Genomic DNA, 16,953 nt, shown 5'->3' with positions numbered 1-16,953 from the left:
AAAGTATTTTTATTATCACGTAGCACCAGGTCTCTTCTGAAAGTCAAATTCAAAGCCAATTACTATGAATGGCTACAAGGAATTTCTCCTTCCTAGCTTTACCATACTAAATTGTGGTGACCTGAGTCACTTTACCTCAGGCAGGTATTACTCACATTTCCCATTAACCATCAACTTGCCATTATTCTAGTCCTTTAGAAAAAAACCATTTTCTCATTTTTTTTTTCAAACTCAAATATAAATTTGTAACATTTCAAACTTCATGAGGTGGTCAGTTCCTAAGGCTGAAGCATGACTAGTTCTTAATGTGCCAGCTACAACAAAGGTTTCTTTAGCCCTACAGTGAAATGGCACAGATCCACTACATTTGTTTTTATAGAGAAAGTCAGAATTCAAAAGGTAGAAAATGGAATAAAAACACATCCAGAACAGTACTTTAATAGGCAGCCCTTTTTTGTTCATTTCAGCTGTTCAGTGTGTCAAAGTGCTAATATTTCAAAGATGACTTTAGAACATGTTGAAGTAGTAAATCCAGTCTAAAAATTAGCCTGCCAAACTGTTGTCTCTCCCCTCAAAAAGCAAAACCAAAACAGAATCATCTGCCATGGACAAATGTTTTAAAATAAGAATGTAACCCATGGATTACTTCTTTAGACTATATTTTTCAATGCTATCTCTTGACTAGAGAGAACTCTTGTTTTGAAAGCTACTGAATACAGTTTCTTGTCTTAATTTTTTGAACTTACAATATGTTTTGATCTACTCATTAAACACATCAAGATTCCTAAATAAAGGGAGACTTCTGTCTTTAAACTTTTTTTTATAAGTCATAAACTTTAAAATTATTCAGCAGCTCCCAATCTGAATATTCTTACCCACTTTCAAAAGGTAACTTTGTAAAGAAAGTACTGCTTCTCCAGTAGGTACTTGTAAAGGTATTAGTAGATGCCTGTTTCCCACAGTTAAGGCCCAGCAAGCAAGCTGTTTGGCATAACAACAATCCTTTGCGCTCCCTCTCTGGCAAAATCACAGAATTACTCTATTGCTTTGAGCAGCTCCAGGTGTTCTGGAAGCTCAGACAAGCTCAGTGTTGTTCTAATCATGAAGCCTTGCTACCAATCAAACTTATCTCATTGCTGCTCTTACCCCTCATTGTCAGGACTAGAGCTTACTGCATGGCCACTGGTAGAAGTACCAAGGTTTAGCCATATCAAAACAGGTCCCTTCCCTAGGGGCAGGACCCCAGCACATATGTCTCACCTGCCTCCTTTCTTGCAAGCCATTTTTCTCTTTTGCCTTTAAACTACTGTTTGATTCCTGACTCTCCTGTCTCCAGTCTGCTCTGTTTGGCTTTAGCCACCCTACAGGTGAGAGGATGGTTAGGTTCAGTTGACACACCTTTTAATTTATCACATCTTGGAAGGAAACTCCTAGACAGAATAGGGTCCATCCCAACTACAGAATAATGAAAAAGCTAAGTTAACTTTTGGCCTATAAGGAATTGTCTTCTCCCAACTTAAACTAAAAATAAAAACCCAATCCCAAGACAAAGTTCTTGATTCAGTATTTGTAATCAAGGATTTTTTAAGTGAAATCACAGACACCTGTAAAGCACCTCCTATGTACAGGGCACACTTGGCACTCTAAGGCCCAGGGCCCAAATCCCTGCCCTGCCCTTGCTGCCCCACAGCCCTAGCCAGACCCTATTACTCCCTTTGCTGCTGCAGGGCCCCAGCCAGGTTACATCCTTCCCCTTGCTGCCACAGCCCTAGCCAGGCCACAACCCCCCCCACCCCAGCCCCTCAATGTCCTCTCCTGTAAAACAGGAAGCAAAGCCCCTTCCACATTCCAGCATCAAAGACTGGGGGAAGCCCTCTTCCAAGAGCCAAGGAGTGAGTGCCGAGCAGAGGGTTCTTAAGCTTAACAATATTTAAATCTGATTTGAGCTGTATGAAGTTCTGACTGTGCAGCACCATAAGCGGTATGCTGGAGGAACACAGGTGCGTTTGGATAACATAGCTTAGCCCTCAAGAAGCTTCCAGTCTAGCAGGGGGGTAGGATACTTCAACAAAAAGTCCTGAGAGCTCTAGTGAGATTCCAAAGGCCATGCAAGTGACCAAGTTCATTACCTTGGTGGGGTGCAGGGGCCCTGCGGTCTGAGCTGGGCTTTTAAGGATGGATGAAAATTTGCCACGCAGAGTGTATGGGACTGTGGGCCTAAGGGCGGGCAAGGCCACGGAAAGGAGACAGTCCATCACTACGTGGGGGAGCTCTGGCTAGAGTTTCAGGTATGGGAATGAGTCTGGCAAGATGGGGCGGTACCATCTGGTAGGAGGGCACCTGTGACCCTCAGGCTGGGGGGTCTGAAGCTCCCTCAGCGTGGTACTGATGTAGTTACTCCGGACGACAGGATTAGGGGCAGCCTAGAGACAGAAGGATGACAGGCCTAGCAGAGATGGAGAAAGGGTGGAGAATACAGCCCAAGCTGGTGGCAGAAGGAACAGAGAGAAGGGGACAGAGTCAAAAGCCCTAAAGAAAGCCTCTGAGAACTAAACAGATGGGAACAAGCTTGGGCATCGGAATGAATGGTGGTCGAGCCTGGAAGTGGAAGAAGCTTTGAAATGAAGTCGGTCTTGGTGGGAGATGTGCTGAGCCTGGGGGAAGAGAAGAGACCCACGGGGACAGGGGAGCAGCCTGCCAGCCTGGCCAGCCTCCAAGTTCTGAGGAAGGGAGTGTGAGAAGTGGGGAGACTGGCTCAGGAAGGGAAGGGGAAGGGCTTTGAAGGGCAGTTTGGACCACACTCTGCAGAGGTTAATGATTACCCTGGCGGAGCACATCAGGACTGTTCCATCCTTACAATCCATTATAGCCCTTTCAGGGTGGCTCAGATCTATCTGAGCTGATGATAATACGTCTACATCAAGGACTTGTGAATTACGTGAGTCCTCCCTCGACCCAGAGAGGTCACCACCTGCCCATACAACTCAGGAGTTACTGCGGCCAACCACTTCGTCCCTGTGCCTCTGCTGATGCAATCTCGGCCGTCTGGGGCAGCTGGCCTTTGGACACCTGGTACTTGCCACTCACAGGGCCTGAGAGCTAAGTTTGCTGGCCGAGCCTTCAAAAACCCAGGGTTACCCCCATGCCATGATGAGGCCTCAGAGAAGGGCTTTAGTGGCACCAAGTGATCAATAATTCTAACAGGTGAAGGGTTACAAAGCACTGGCCTCAAAACTCTTCAAGGCAAATATTTTAAGCCTTGACATTCTCATTTTACAGACGGGGAAACTATGGATCAGAGATATTAGGCAAGCCCAAAATCAAATTATAAATCAAATTCAATAAACATTTATATAGCACCTACTGTATCCAAAGGAAGGTAAAAAGTGGCTCCAGCTAGGAAAAGGCCATATCAGAACTTGAACGCAGGTCTTGGGACTCTAAATCTGGTCTTTTCCACTGTGTTCCAGCTACCTCCTTGCCTGCCCAAGGAGGCTGACAGAGTTTTGGGGCGTGGCCATTTTCCTGGTTGAATAAGCATCGCTGCTGTACCCTTGGGAAGCAGTTGGCACTTGGTCACAGTGATATGTGTGGGAGAGAAGGCAGCATTCCCTCTGACTACTCTTCGGGGGAGCCCACTCTGTCACCTTTCGGAGAAGGTTTGCTAACAAAGCTTTTCCATGGAGAGGGAAGGGTGGGGCTATCCCAGGGCATGGGGGGAGATGGTAGGGAAGAGGGGGAGCATCATCTCCCAGGGTTTCTGCGCTGGCCTGGGAGGGAGGATCCCTTTCTGCCGTGCCTAGAAAGTCAGAGTGTGCTGGATGGCAGGAGCCACAAGGAGGAGCCAGGAAGAGCGGCGCACGGACCCCAGGCTGCCGCCCTTCCCTGGCTGCTCCCGGCACAGCCTCCAGGTGGAGGAGGCCAGCTGCCTCTGCTGGGGCCTTTCTGCCCTGGCTGACAACGAGGCAGGAAGCCCCAAGAACTGCGGGGAGAGTCCCAGGAGCTGGAATGGGGCACAATCTCTGGTTACTCAGACACACAGAGAGAAGCCCAGATGCTGGGCCGGGGAGGCCGGGAGAACCCCCGTCATTTTCATTTAATTCTTAAGTCACAACCCTTCCTCCTGGAGCATTAAAACAAGGTAAGTTTTTGCTTTCAAAGCAGACTTCCTTGGAATGCGGATCTGGCCACCGGCTGGGACACGTGGGAAGTCCTACAGAGGAGCATCAGGTTGTGCTGACTGAATCCCAGCCCTGGCCCTTTCTCGCCTCACGGCCTGGACCCCTCTTTGCTTCAAGTTCCTCGGCTCTAAGAAGGGGCTGGAACTTTAGAGCTTTTCCAGAGGTGGGAAACAGACGGAAGGCCAGCTTTGGAGACAGGTCCTGTCTGACTCGAGTGATCTGTGTGAGCCGGAGCAAGTGGGGAGCCCGCCCCGGACCAGAGGTCCTGTGCAGAGAGCACGGGCCAGCCCCTCTTGGTTCTGTTCCTTTGGGAGCTTCAGGTCCTCAGCTACGACGCGGGAAGGGGGATGGTCTCCGACTTCCCCACTTGCCCAGGCAGCTCTCTGAGTTTCTCCAACAGAACTATAAACACAAACCCCGCCATAATCTCCGCACAGCTGACACGGAGAGGACAGGGAGGTACAGGAAAATCAGTCAGTGCCACAAGTGGAATTTGAACTCAAGTCTCGTAACTCCAGAGCCAGGGTTTAGATCGTCCTACAGATCCTTCCAAAAAATGTACCCACTGATGGCTGGGACACACCGCCTACCCCCAACCCCAGCAGAGAAGTCAGCTCTTTTGAGGGCAGGGACCTCTGACTCTCACCACCAACGTGACCTGGGTCAAGACATTTAAGGGGGGGGTCACCTTCCTATCCGTAAAATCAGGGGATGGGCTGAGGTAGGGGCTCCAGGGCTTCCAAGGGCAAGCTGTCTCCGGCGCTAGGACCTCCCCCACGGCGGCCCTTGGGGACAACTCTGGTCTGGGGCCATTCACACAGACTTGAGTTTGCCGCGCTTGCCCCCTCCCTCTGGCCTCTCATAAAACGGGCGCGCGATCCAAACGGCCCGCAGCCACGCGGCTCCCCTCCCGCGGACAAGCCCCAGGCAGCGCGCACTGAGCGACGGGCTCGGGGCTCCGGAGCGGGCGGCGCCCGGGGCCCGCGCTTCCCTCTGGCGGACCAAGATTGTGCCATCACACGCTGCCCGACGGGCGGCTCCGGGGCGCGGGAGCCCGCGCCCGCCCGGCCTGACTCACCTCCACCTGTTGATGCCCACGTTGGAGGAGCCCGCGAACCAGGGGTCCAGGATGTAGACGCAGCGCACGGTGTCGGCGCCCTCGATGCACTCCTTGAGCGCGGGGTTGTCGTGGAGCCGCAGCCCCTTCCGGAACCAGTGCACCGCGTTCACTCCCATCTCGGGGTCGGCCCGTCTCCCGGAGGGGCCCGAGCGCGGCGGGCTCTAGGACCCGGCGAAGCCCGCGGCCGCCCGGCGGGGCCACATCGCGTCCCGGCGGACCTGGGGGGGAGCCTCGCGCCGACGCCCGGGAGGTCACGTGGCCAAGCCGGCCGGGGTAGGGGGGCGGGGGAGAAGGGGAGGGAAGTGAGGCTCGCGTTCTGGCTCCGGTTCGGCTCCGGGTCCGGCTCCGGGTCCGGGTCCCGCTCTCGTCCTCCGGCTCCCGGGCTCCGCGAGTCGGCGGCAGCTACGGCTCGGACTCTGGCTCCTCGCGCTGGGGTGGACGCGTCAGCGGCCCACGCCCCGCCTCCGGCCCCTCATTGGCCGGCGCCCGCGCCACGTGACCTCCCGCTCGTCACGTTTCTGAAGTGTGTTTACTACACCCGGCAACCGGCGGCAGGGAGGAGCTGGGGAGCTGTGGGCGGGGCCTCTCGTGCCCGAAGCGGTCTCTGGGCCCCTCGCCTCCAGCCGCGGCCTTCTCGGGCGCGCGTCGTAGCTGACGCCTCCGCGGGGCCCCGGCTCTGCCTGGTGTCAACGGTATCGTAGCCTCCCCGTGTCTCTGCCGAGACGGCGGCCGCCTCTCCCCTTACCGCGTGAGCGAACACTCAAGCCCCGCCTCAGAGGGCCGTGATTGGCTGCTGACGGCCCGGGGGCCGGTGGAGCCCCGGATGAGCACGGGGCTGCAAGGAGTTCCGAGGCGGCCGCGCGCGCGCGCGCACGCACGTACTTCCACCGAGGGCTGCCACGCGCGCGCCCCAGCGCGCGGTCCCGTGTGGAGCCGTGAGTCTGTATTCCCTGCGCCTGTCCCGGAGGCGGCCCGGGGGAGGAGGAGATTGGGAGGAGGAGGAGGAGGAGGAGGAGGAGGAGAGGAGGCGGAGAGGAAAAAGAGGAGGAGAAGAGGAGGAGGGGGAGGAGGAGACTGGGAGGACGGGCGCCGGTCCCAAGGGTTACATAAGGCTGATTCTCACTCGCCTGCGTGCTCCCCGCTTCTGCCCCTCAAGCCCCCCAGAGGGACCCCGCTTTCTCACAGACGCCGCCACTGCCCCTGCCTTCAGGGGACCCCTCTTTAACACCCCGAATTAACCCCGAAGTGACGCAGTGAATCTCGAAGTCAGGACCCTGGGCCTCAGTTTCCTCATCTGTAAAATGGGAATAGCACCAACCTCCCAGGAAGGACAGTTTGTAGCAGAGCGTCTGGCACCTGGCAGGCTCGATACAAACTCCGGGTCCCATCCGGGACCCTTTGTTCCCAAGCCCTCCTGGGGGGGACCTCCCCTAGTGACCCCAGGTCCCCCCCATTTATCCATCCATGTTTCTGATGTCCTCTCACAGGACCCCGGGGTCCAACTCTGGGGCATGAGCAGCCTCGTGAAAGGGACCTGAAAAAGACTTCTCTCCCTCTCCGGGGAGAGGCGCCGGCCCCTGGCCCAGCCTCAGATCCTCCCCCTTGGCCCACATCCTCCCGGGCCCTCCGGCCTCCTGCACCCTCTCCCTGACTCATCGGCTCTCCAGTCTCGTGGCCTGGAAGCTGCTCCTGCTTTCTCAAGAAGCTGTGACCCTCTTTGCCCCCACTCTCTGCCTCCCTAAGTTGGGAAATTCAGCGGAAATACTCACCCCCACAGGGGCACTGTCCTTTGGACTCCATGATGGGCACCCCTCCCCATCCAAGGGACTGGCACAACTTGGATCTCTCCTTTACCCCAAACGATGCTGCCTTGTAATGTGATCTTGGGACCTGAAATCACCGTCTCCCGGCTTTCAACATCATCCTGTTTCGTAAACCTGATTTTTGCTCTCACAAGCAGCCTCGGATTTCCTCCGAGCCTCTCTCCTCCTTTCTCGGGCAGTAGCGCTGCTGTTTGCCCATTTCCTTGCCTTGATTGTCTCATCCCCAGAGTTAACCAGTTCTACGAGGCTTCTCATTCTCTTGTTTAATACTTGTGACACTCCTGAGTCCCCCCAGTGTCTTTCTCTTCTGCTGCTGCCATGAGGAAGCCATCTGGGTCTGCTACACATTCATGCTCTCTACCCTCAATTGAATCCTCACTGTTCTAGGGCACCGAATCGGAAACTCCTCATAGATCCACAGGGGTGGTTCCAAACCTCAGTACTCTCCACACCATCATTTCACCCTAACTTCCTCTCTCTTAGCTGCCTCTTAATTTATTAGCAGCCGTGGCAATCCATCATTTCCATATCCCTCCCCATCTGTACCTCAACAACCTGTTTACATTTAGACTTATCTCCCTCCTTCTTTGTTGTTCTGGAAGAGGATCATGACATCAGGGGAGTGATTCCATGACATGCAAGTGAGCTGGATTTAAGTGAGGGAGGTCTGAGCAAAGTCACCAGCCTTGCTTATTCTCCAGAGTCATGTGGATCTGATGGCCCAATATAGATCAGAATGACTGTAAATAGCCCTGGATGTTGTGAGAGATCTTAGCCTTTTTAAACTAAGGTCTTTAATAGGTCTCATTTTCATTGAGGCAGCTCCCAAATCCCAAATCCCAAAGTCCATAAAGACCAGGTAAGAAATGAGGCAGAGAATGGCACCTTTTACCTAGTTTTTTTTTTTTAAATCATCTTCAGGATTTCTGTTCAAAATAAAAACAATTATTATTTTCACTCTGAACCAGTCAGGAGCCAGTGGGCAAATGGGGTTTGGCCTGGGCCCTGTTGTTGGCCAATCAATAAGAGCTTCATTGGAAAGAAGTTCAACTTGTCCAAGTAAATCCCTATCCCTCTTTTTATACCTCCTCATATCTTCCAAGAATTTGTCCATCCCATCATTTTCACTCACTAATCTTCAAGCCATCGTCCTATGACCTTCTTTCATTGTTTCACCTCTAAGATCCCTCTGCTAAGAGATTGAGGCACCCAGACTTAATCAGGTAACCTTACTATGAAGCCCATCTACATTTTCAATATCACCTTTTCATCTCAATTGGTTTTTGGATCTTGGGAATTTATAGAACTGGAGTGACTGGGAAGCATTATAGATTTTTCTTCCTTTCCCCTCCCAAATACCACTCTCTTCTATTCTTTTTATGGAATCAGGGCTTGCATATGACCACCAAGGAATAGATTATGGGGTTCAGTCACAATTCCATGGTTGTCAGTGGAGCAGGTGTGTACCACGTGTTCTCACTTCCCATTATTTCCCATGAAATTTCTACAAGATGGATAGGAACTCTACTTGCTAGGAATTTTCAATCCTTCCCTAGAAGAATTGTCATGGGGCAGGAACCTCATGGGGCAGGAAAGTCATGGAGTGTCTCCTGGTTTGCACAACCCACTGGTTACCCAGAATGGAAAATACTAGGAGAGCTTTTCCAGTCATGGTTGCTCTAGTTGACCACTTCTCGACTATGGACCTATCATGAGGTGGAAAGCCCCAAGACTCTAACTTAGGTTGTCTTCCCTTTAAAGACTCCCTTTAATGACATTATCATCCTTAAGAGGTTCAATGATGATTTCAGAATCTTTGTCCAGCCCTAGTCTTTCTCCTAAATTCCAATCCTGCCTCTCTGAGAGACTATTGGATGCCTCCATCTGGATAGACTGCTGGAATCTGAAGCTGAATACTTTTCTCCCCACTAACTACATGTCCCTCTTGCAGAGTTCCCTCTTGATAGTGTCATCTTCCTCTTGCTCACTCAGTTCAAAACTTCAATCATTCTAGACTGTGCCCCCTCCCCATCCAATAGAAAGTAAGCTTCTTGAGGACAGGGACTATTATTTTTATTTTTCTTTACCCATTGCCAGAATGTTACAGGTTAAAATCCTGATCATTCACTGGTATAGTCTAGATGGCTAGAGAGAAGAACAACAACAATAACATCTAGCATTTGCACATTTCTTTGAGGTTTGTAAGCACTTTATAAAAACTATCTCAGCTTTATAGCAATCCTTCAAGGTAGGAGCTATCATTATCCCCATTTTGTACATGGCATTTTACTGGCAGACCAAGGTCATGCTTCTAGTATGAGTCTGAAAATTCAATTCAATTCATGAAGTATTTATTAAGCACCTATTATATACAAACTACCCTGCTAATTACTGGGGATATGAGAGGGAAAGTTCCCTTCCTGTAAAGAGCTAATGTGGGTAGGAGGACAGGGTACAGATACAAATATTACACAGGTAAGAAAATTTGAGATGGGGGAAAAAGTATGAACCTAGGGGTTCTTAACCTGGGGTCCAGAAATTTGTTTTTCAGTACAAATTGGTATTTTTGGTGGTTTATGCATTCAAAACCATCATTCTGGAGTGCCTTAAAGAACCCTTGAAAAGTAGAGAAGCCAAAAAGGATTTTCTTAGAGAAGGTGGTATGTTGGCAGGAACCTCCGGAGTAGCTGCCATCTGCAACATTGGAAGGAGCTCCCACATTCAACTCATATTCAGTCAGCATAGGGACCTAGTTAGAGGGTGTGCCATTCCTGGTGTATGGGATAGTAGATGCATTTTCCTGGGCTTCTCTATCCATTTCTGTGGCCAGGGATCTGCAGGGAAGTTGAGGCAGGGGAGGAGGGTTCCAGGGCAGGTACAGGAAGGGAGAAATGGGAGAGTTGTTAGGAGGCAAGAGGAGAAACACAGGGAGCCGTAGGCACATGTTTTATTTGGGGTGGTGCTGGCTGCCAAGCTCTCCCAAGTCCCTTTGGAGGGAGAGCTTTGTGCATGGGAGCTCAGGGAGGGGGAAGCGGGACTGGAGGCAAAGGAATCTGGCCAAGATTCCCAGAGGAGTGGGCGCCATCCACCAAGAGCAGAGTGCCGGAAGATCCACATGTGGGTCATGCTAAGCAGGGACTAAGGGTCAAGGGCTCTGGGTGGCCGAGACCCCTTCCTCCCCTTGCAGCCTTCTGTCACTTTCTCCCCTCCACACCTTGGGTAGCTGGCTCCACTGGCCTCCTGGCTGCTCCAACTCACTGGCTATTCAGTGATGTACCATCTCCAGCGTCAGGCCTTTGTCTAGGCCGGCTCCATCCTGAGAGTCTCTCCTGAGTTTCCTCTCCTCTGGTTTTTCCCAACTTCCTTCAAGACTCAACTTAAGGACCCCTTCTCTCTACAGGAGGCCCTTCCCTAGCTCCCTTCCCCCCCTTCCTCCACACTTCCTCTCTGAGATTGCTCTCTCTCTCTGCATCTTGGATGTACAAATCCAGATGTTTACTGATGTCCTCTCTGTTGGACTGTGAGCTCTCTGAGGACGGAGCCTATTTGGGCCTTTACATATGATAGACCCTTATTCATTTGCTTGTTGTTGGATGGATAAATTCAGATACGCTTGGGAGGGTTAGCAGCCCAAGCTATTGCCAACTAACAGGACAGTTGGGATTCACTGGCAGCTAAGAGGCACTTCACTACGTGGTAAGAATGGTACCCTGGAGGGGGAGGAGAGAGGGGAGAGGGGAGAGGCTGTCACCAAAGGCAAGAGAAGACCAGGGAAAGGAAGATGTAAGATCGACAAAGACAAGCTGCTGATCCAGTTCTGCCAAGAACTCCCCAGCCTCCTCTCTGGTTCAGACTCTTGCTTCTAACTGGGCTTCTGGCCTCGGGGCTCTCCCTTCTCCATCCAGAGCCAGGACACTTTCTGAAGCATGATCTGACCCAGTCATTCTCCTATTCAAGAAGACCCAGGGGCTCAGACCTTACTTCCCAGTGCTTTCAGACAGAGTAAAGCTGGAAACTGGTGGGAGGGACTCCCACCAGTACTCCAGGTGCAGTCCCTACTTTTCCAGGAACTCTTGTCCCTCAGTCACCTGGGCCCTCCAGAATACGGCCTCAACTTCTGTCAGCGATGCTCTTTTGGCTGGTCTAGACAAGCTCAGGCCCCACAATGCAGGCTGAACTTGTTGTTTACCCTGTTCCCTGTAACTGGGACCAAGGTTGCTGGGAGAAGGTTGTCTTAATGAGTTGTAGGAATGAAAAAGCATTTCTTAAGCACCATCTGTGTAGGAAACACAGTTCTAGGCACTGGAGATCCCAACAGATAAGTCCCATAGCCCCAGCTTTCAAGGAGCTCCCTTCTCCTATCAAGGAGGTTTCCACAGTAAGTCAGAAAGGCCTCGTAGTCAGCCATCCTCACTGAGCTTCCAATCCTCTCATGATTGAGTGAGCTTCTCCAACTTTTTTTGAATTTAAAAGTGTTTTATAAGTATTTATTCTCTCCCTCCCATCTCTGCCATCCCCATCCCCACCTACTGAAAAACAGAAAACCTCAGAACAAACAGAGTCTGCAAAACGATCTTCCTCACAGGCTTTGGCAGAAAACTGGGGCTTCCTCCTGAGACTGAGATGATCCCTTCTCTGGCCAGACAGGTCTCACCTTGGGGCCTCTGAAACTTATCTTTGTAATACATCTTCTTCAAACCCTGAACGATTCCTGATGGAGAACCAGGCCTCTGGGAATAAACCAGCTTTCTCCAGTAATTTTGTGCTGAAGCTACAGGGACTATAGAGAATGTGGAGAAGCCTGAGCCAGGGGGCACCTTCACCAGGATCGATGAACTTTGGGTGGTGGCTGCAGGGGCTGGGCCGGAATTAGGGCTGGAATCAGGGCCGGTGGTTTGAGGGGCTCCACACTTCCTGGGGCTGTGAGTTTGGGGGCCCATCTACATAGGTGCACATTTGTTTTGTTGTTCAGTTATTTCAGTCATGCCCGACTGTGACCTCATTGGGGGTTTTCTTGGCAAATGTACTGGAGTAGTTGGCCATATGAGGAAACTGAGGCAAACAGGGTAAAGTAAATGACTTGCCCACAGCTATGATGTACCTGGGGCCAGATTTGAGCTCAAGAAGGTAAGTTTCTGCCTCTCTCCTCTCTCTGTTTCTTTCTGTCTCTCTCTGTCTCTGTCTCTCTCTCTCTCTCTCTCTCACACACACACACACACACACACACACACACACACTTTCATACTCTTTGAAGTTCCTGGAAAGGGAGTGTGATATAATGAATAGAGCATTGGAATTGAAATCAGAAAGACCAAGTTTCACATTCTATCCTGGACACTTAGCAACTGACTGTGTGAACCTCAGCAGGCTTCCTGTCATCTCTTGGTACCTCAGTTTCCTTATCTGTAAAATGAGAATAAAAATAGCAAGTACCTCAAATTTTGAAAGGTTCAAATGAGATCATGTATGCAGTGTTGTGCAAACCTTAGTTATATAAATGTGAATCATGTAAGCTTGTTACTTTTTAGAGAAAGGTAAATAGTGCAGTAGAAGGGCTGGGCCTGGAATTATATCTCACCATCTTACTAGCTGTGTGACCCTGGGCAAATTGAAATAGGGATAATAACAGCACCCACCTCCCAATGTGAAAATCCAGTGAAATAATAATCGTAAAATGCCTGGCACATAGTAAGTACTCTATCAATCTTTATTTTCTTTCTCCTTTTCCATGTACAGCCTTTCCTTAGTCACACTTAATAAGATTAATTACAAGATTGTAAACTTCTTAAGGGCATGTATTATTTCCCTAACTTTATATCCCCAGGAGCCAAGTCAGCAACTTGCACACATAGTAGGAGATTACCAGATATTGTTGGAATTGAATTGAAGAGCTCTTTTTTTAAACAAAAGAAAAAAATCTTTATTTACTACTCTTCTCACATTAGAGAATTTAGATAAAAGAATGGCTGGTCTTGATTATTTTTCTAAAACAATTGGACAAAATCCTCTATCTATGAGAAATGGAGGCAGAAGCCTTGATGAACTAAGTGTGAACACCCACTTCATTTATGTTGCTCTTTGCTTCAAAGATGACCTACCCATTTTTTTTTTTTTTTTTTTGCTCCAGGCAACTTGAAACAGTGGGACAGGAAGAGCCGCCAGGGTCATAAATATTTCTGTGACCTCTTTGAAAAAAGACAAAGCACAGAGCATCCTCAAAGAACTCTGTGCCAGGCAGACCCAGACAAGACTTTGAACAAGCTGTTGAGAGCAGGAGAGAAAATGTCACCAAGGGGAGGGATGGTGATGGTGTGTGGGGGGCTGTCTTCCCACTGGCACCTAATGGGCTGCAGGTGAAAGAGGCTGCTGGGAATCAGTGGCACACTCAATTTGAGCAAAACAAACTTTCTTGCCTCCCCAACCCCAGTGGCAAAATGGGGAGATGCTGGATGTACCACCTCCACGTTCAGATTAATTTCTGATATGAAAACAGCTCACTCTCACTTCCTGCTAGGCAGTGCTGACAAGGTCACCTTTGTGTGACAAGCTCCAGGTGTGATGAGGTCATTCTTAAGCCTCTAAGCAGGAGAAAACCATCACTGTAACACATTTGCAATAAGCCCTTATTGCTTTTCCTGAAACCTTTGGGCAACAAAGTCATAATTTTTTAAATGTCTTAGAGAGATTTTCTAGGGGCAGAGTAACGGGATGGGATGTATTCTAGAGGAAAAACATACATTGGGAAGATGCAAGTATTCACTGGCATACAGGCACATCCCTTCTAGCTTTCTTCAGGACATAATTCTCTGTTATTTTATGTTCCATAAAGTATCGCCCTTGTTTCAGTAATGAGCATGAATTCAGACACAGAAAACTTCATGTCAGGGATCTGTCTGCTGCTTAAATCTATGGGGGAAAGGGATAGTGATCGTTTCATTGGTATAGGGAACTTCCATGTGAAGAAACATCCTCTCCCAAGGCAGGCTAGCAACTTTTGGCAACAATCTTAAGGTAGAAGTCCTTAAAGAGGTTCAGGAATAGATTTCAGGGGGTCTATGAATTTGGATAAAAAGTATATTTTTATTTTCATTAATTTTTAGCAAGTTTATGTTTCAATTATTTTGTTTTAATTCAGGAAAGATTTATATTCTTGCAGGAATGAGTGCCTAGATGAAAAGACACACCTTTGGGATTCAAAGAGTAGCATTTTATTTCTTATCCTGAAGCACAAGTCCCTCCCTCTAGATGTTAAAAAAGTTATGCGACATAAATCTCCACCCCCTCATTACACAGCCAGTCCCTGTTCCCAAAGGAGCGTCTATTCTACAAGGAGGAAGGGCTAAGGACCAAGAATATGTTTCAGTTATTTAAAGATTGAGAAAAGATCCCATAGACTTCGCCAGGCTGTCAAAGATGTCTATAACACATAAAAAGCCCCATGGGCTTAGAAAGTTGCCAGGAGCACTGAGATGTTAAGTGTCTTTCCCAGAATCACACACAGGCAGGCCTTGGACCCATGTTTTCTTGCCTATGAAGTCGAATAATTTTCTCCCCCCCCCTCTTTCCCTTTCTTTCCTCCTCCTTTGCAATGGGAGATCAGGTGAGAATTATCTAGACATTGAACTACTTTTTCAAAGAAAAATGCTTTATTGTATAAGGCAGGATTAGACCAAACAGCATCAGGGGACTGGTTGGTTTAAGGAGGTATGCCAGAATGGGTGTTTTATTGGGATAGGGAGGGAGATGTTTACTCTTTGTTCATTGGTTAAATCTCTCCAGGGAGATGTTTACTTCTTAACTATTGGCCAAATTTAGAGAAAAAACAAGGAATAGAAGCATGTAGTGGGACCCAAGCTTTCTGGGTTCCTGTCTACTAGGACCCAAGCTACTTGCACCTGGGTGTTGGTTAACCATGTCCTGTTTACCGCAATTCGAGTTCCTTGCAACTGTCCTGGTGGGCAGCAACAACTTGCCCCTGCCCCTATCTACAGAGGCCCTGTGGGTGCCCATTCTATCCCTTATTTCTCTCTTCTCTCCCAATTCTCTCCCTTCTCCCCTTCCCCTCTCTTCTCCTTCTTTCTCTCCTCTTCTCTCTTTAATCTCTTTTCTCCTTAATTTTTGGTTATGTCTATTTTTTTTTAATGCCCTTCATGCTCCCTATCCCACTTCCTACTCTGAGATTTCTTTCATAATAAAGAAGAACATTTAAGCAAAAGTGACCCAAATGCCACTGTCCACATCACTTGGTGTTTGTTACTCTCTAACCTTTAAACTCAACATTGGTCGTTGGGTTTTTATCTTTGGTTGTCATTTGGAGCTATTTAAATTTTTAAAAAATAAATATAATGCAAAATAAAAATATATTAATATTGACAACCTTCCCCCCCCCCCCGCCAGAGTTCAGTCTAAGAAAGAAAAAACAATTAGGTTGTATCCATAGCTTTATTCTGCCTAAGTAAATGGACATGTATACATGGGAGCACAGTTAGAACTTAGCTGAAGGTAGATTATAATCACAGGATGGAGGTATAATTGAATAGTGGTCTTTATCAGGCCATCTTTGGACTGGGCTCTTTTTTTAGAATTAGAAGTTAATATGAATCAATCTCATGTGGTTATCTGCATAGCAGGGGCGGTTCTGGGTTCAATATACTAGTACCACAAGGTATTTCTGAAACACCTAGCAAGGAATGCTCAGTTTTAGCTGATTCTCAGGTCAGTCTGGCCTCTTCTGAATAGTAAGGAAACGTCAGCAAATTAAGATGATTAGCAAAGTCATTAACCATTCCATTTTCACTATATATATATATATATATATATATATATATATATATATACACACATACATACTTTTAGAAATTCCCATTATTAAGTCATTGTGTAAATTGTTCTGGTCTTGCTTCTTTCTCTCTGTATCCATTCATCCAAATCATCTCATTTGCTGAATTTTTCATCTTCCTCGGCTCTCATGGCATGAAAAGATTTCATTATATTTGTGTTTTGCCATTTTTTTTCACATTTTGTTATCACAAAAAATGCAACAATGAACAATTTTACCTGCATAGGGCCTTTATTTCTGTAGGCACATGGAATGGAGGTAGCATGACATAATAGAGAATTGGCCTTCTAGTCAGAAGACGCCTGTTCAAGTTTAGTTTCTAAAAAATACTGTGTGATCTTAGGCAAATGAGTCCTTTAACCTCTCAATACCCAAGGAAATTTTTAAAAACTTAAGTTGTAGAAGATTCTGATGTCCCTTGGAGGGAATTCTTTGCTAAGGAGCTCCTATCCTTATGAAACTACAAGTGCTATTAAAAAAGAATGAAAGAAACCCTGGCCAGCAAAGAGATTTCTTATTCAGAGGGTGTGAAGTTTAGTAACTTTTTTCACATCCAAATTTTTATCCAGAATGTTTGGACCAACTCATCAGCTGGCAGCTCTATCAATAGTACATTAAGTTTTCCATATATTTTAAACATATGGGTCCACCACTAGTCATTTGACTCTTTTATGTAAAGTGGAAAAATTAATCATAGTCAAAAAACTCTTTTCCGGGAGATATGTAACAGAGGGTGTTTCCACTAGTGTAGGAGGAGCTCTCTCTGTGTGTGTTGGGGTGAAAGAGGGATTAAATGAGTCTTTTCCAGACAAGCAACTGTTTTTGGAGGGATTTTGCTTTTGAGAAAATGATAGGTTTTTATCAATGGGTACATGTTGGCAAAAAACAAACCACTGTCTCTCCTGAAGATAGGTTTTCTGGTTGTCATTAATTAACAAAGCCTAATTATCACCTAAATTCTATCATATGTAATATATTATTTATAAATTA

General features: G+C 48.0%; 1 protein-coding gene and 1 long non-coding RNA gene across 6 annotated transcripts in view; one reads left to right on the top strand and one right to left on the bottom strand.

Annotated features, from left to right (window-relative positions):
• The window catches only part of CRY1 (cryptochrome circadian regulator 1), a 68,577-nt gene extending 61,444 nt beyond the window's left edge, over nucleotides 1–7,133 (bottom strand). For 3 of the 5 annotated variants that reach the window (XM_031938548.1, XM_031938544.1, XM_031938545.1), the window contains exon 1: nucleotides 5,260–5,804. In XM_031938548.1, the coding sequence (XP_031794408.1) occupies nucleotides 5,260–5,417 (158 nt within the window). In that variant the 5' untranslated portion in view covers nucleotides 5,418–5,804. Of the gene's footprint in view, nucleotides 1–5,259; nucleotides 5,806–7,070 lie in introns of those variants that run through there. The other 2 variants (XM_031938547.1, XM_031938546.1) reach the window with 2 other exon arrangements.
• LOC116419314 overlaps nucleotides 5,940–16,953 on the top strand; it is a 50,103-nt gene continuing 39,089 nt past the window's right edge. Inside the window, exon 1 of the long non-coding RNA XR_004229586.1 lies at nucleotides 5,940–6,236. This is a non-coding gene — a long non-coding RNA (uncharacterized LOC116419314). The remainder of the gene's footprint in view (nucleotides 6,237–16,953) is intronic.

The sequence above is a fragment of the Sarcophilus harrisii genome, chromosome 5 (genome assembly GCF_902635505.1).
Source record: "Sarcophilus harrisii chromosome 5, mSarHar1.11, whole genome shotgun sequence".
Lineage (NCBI taxonomy): Eukaryota > Metazoa > Chordata > Mammalia > Dasyuromorphia > Dasyuridae > Sarcophilus > Sarcophilus harrisii.
Note: the sequence above shows the minus strand (reverse complement) of the source record. Positions and strands in the feature narration are given on the sequence as shown.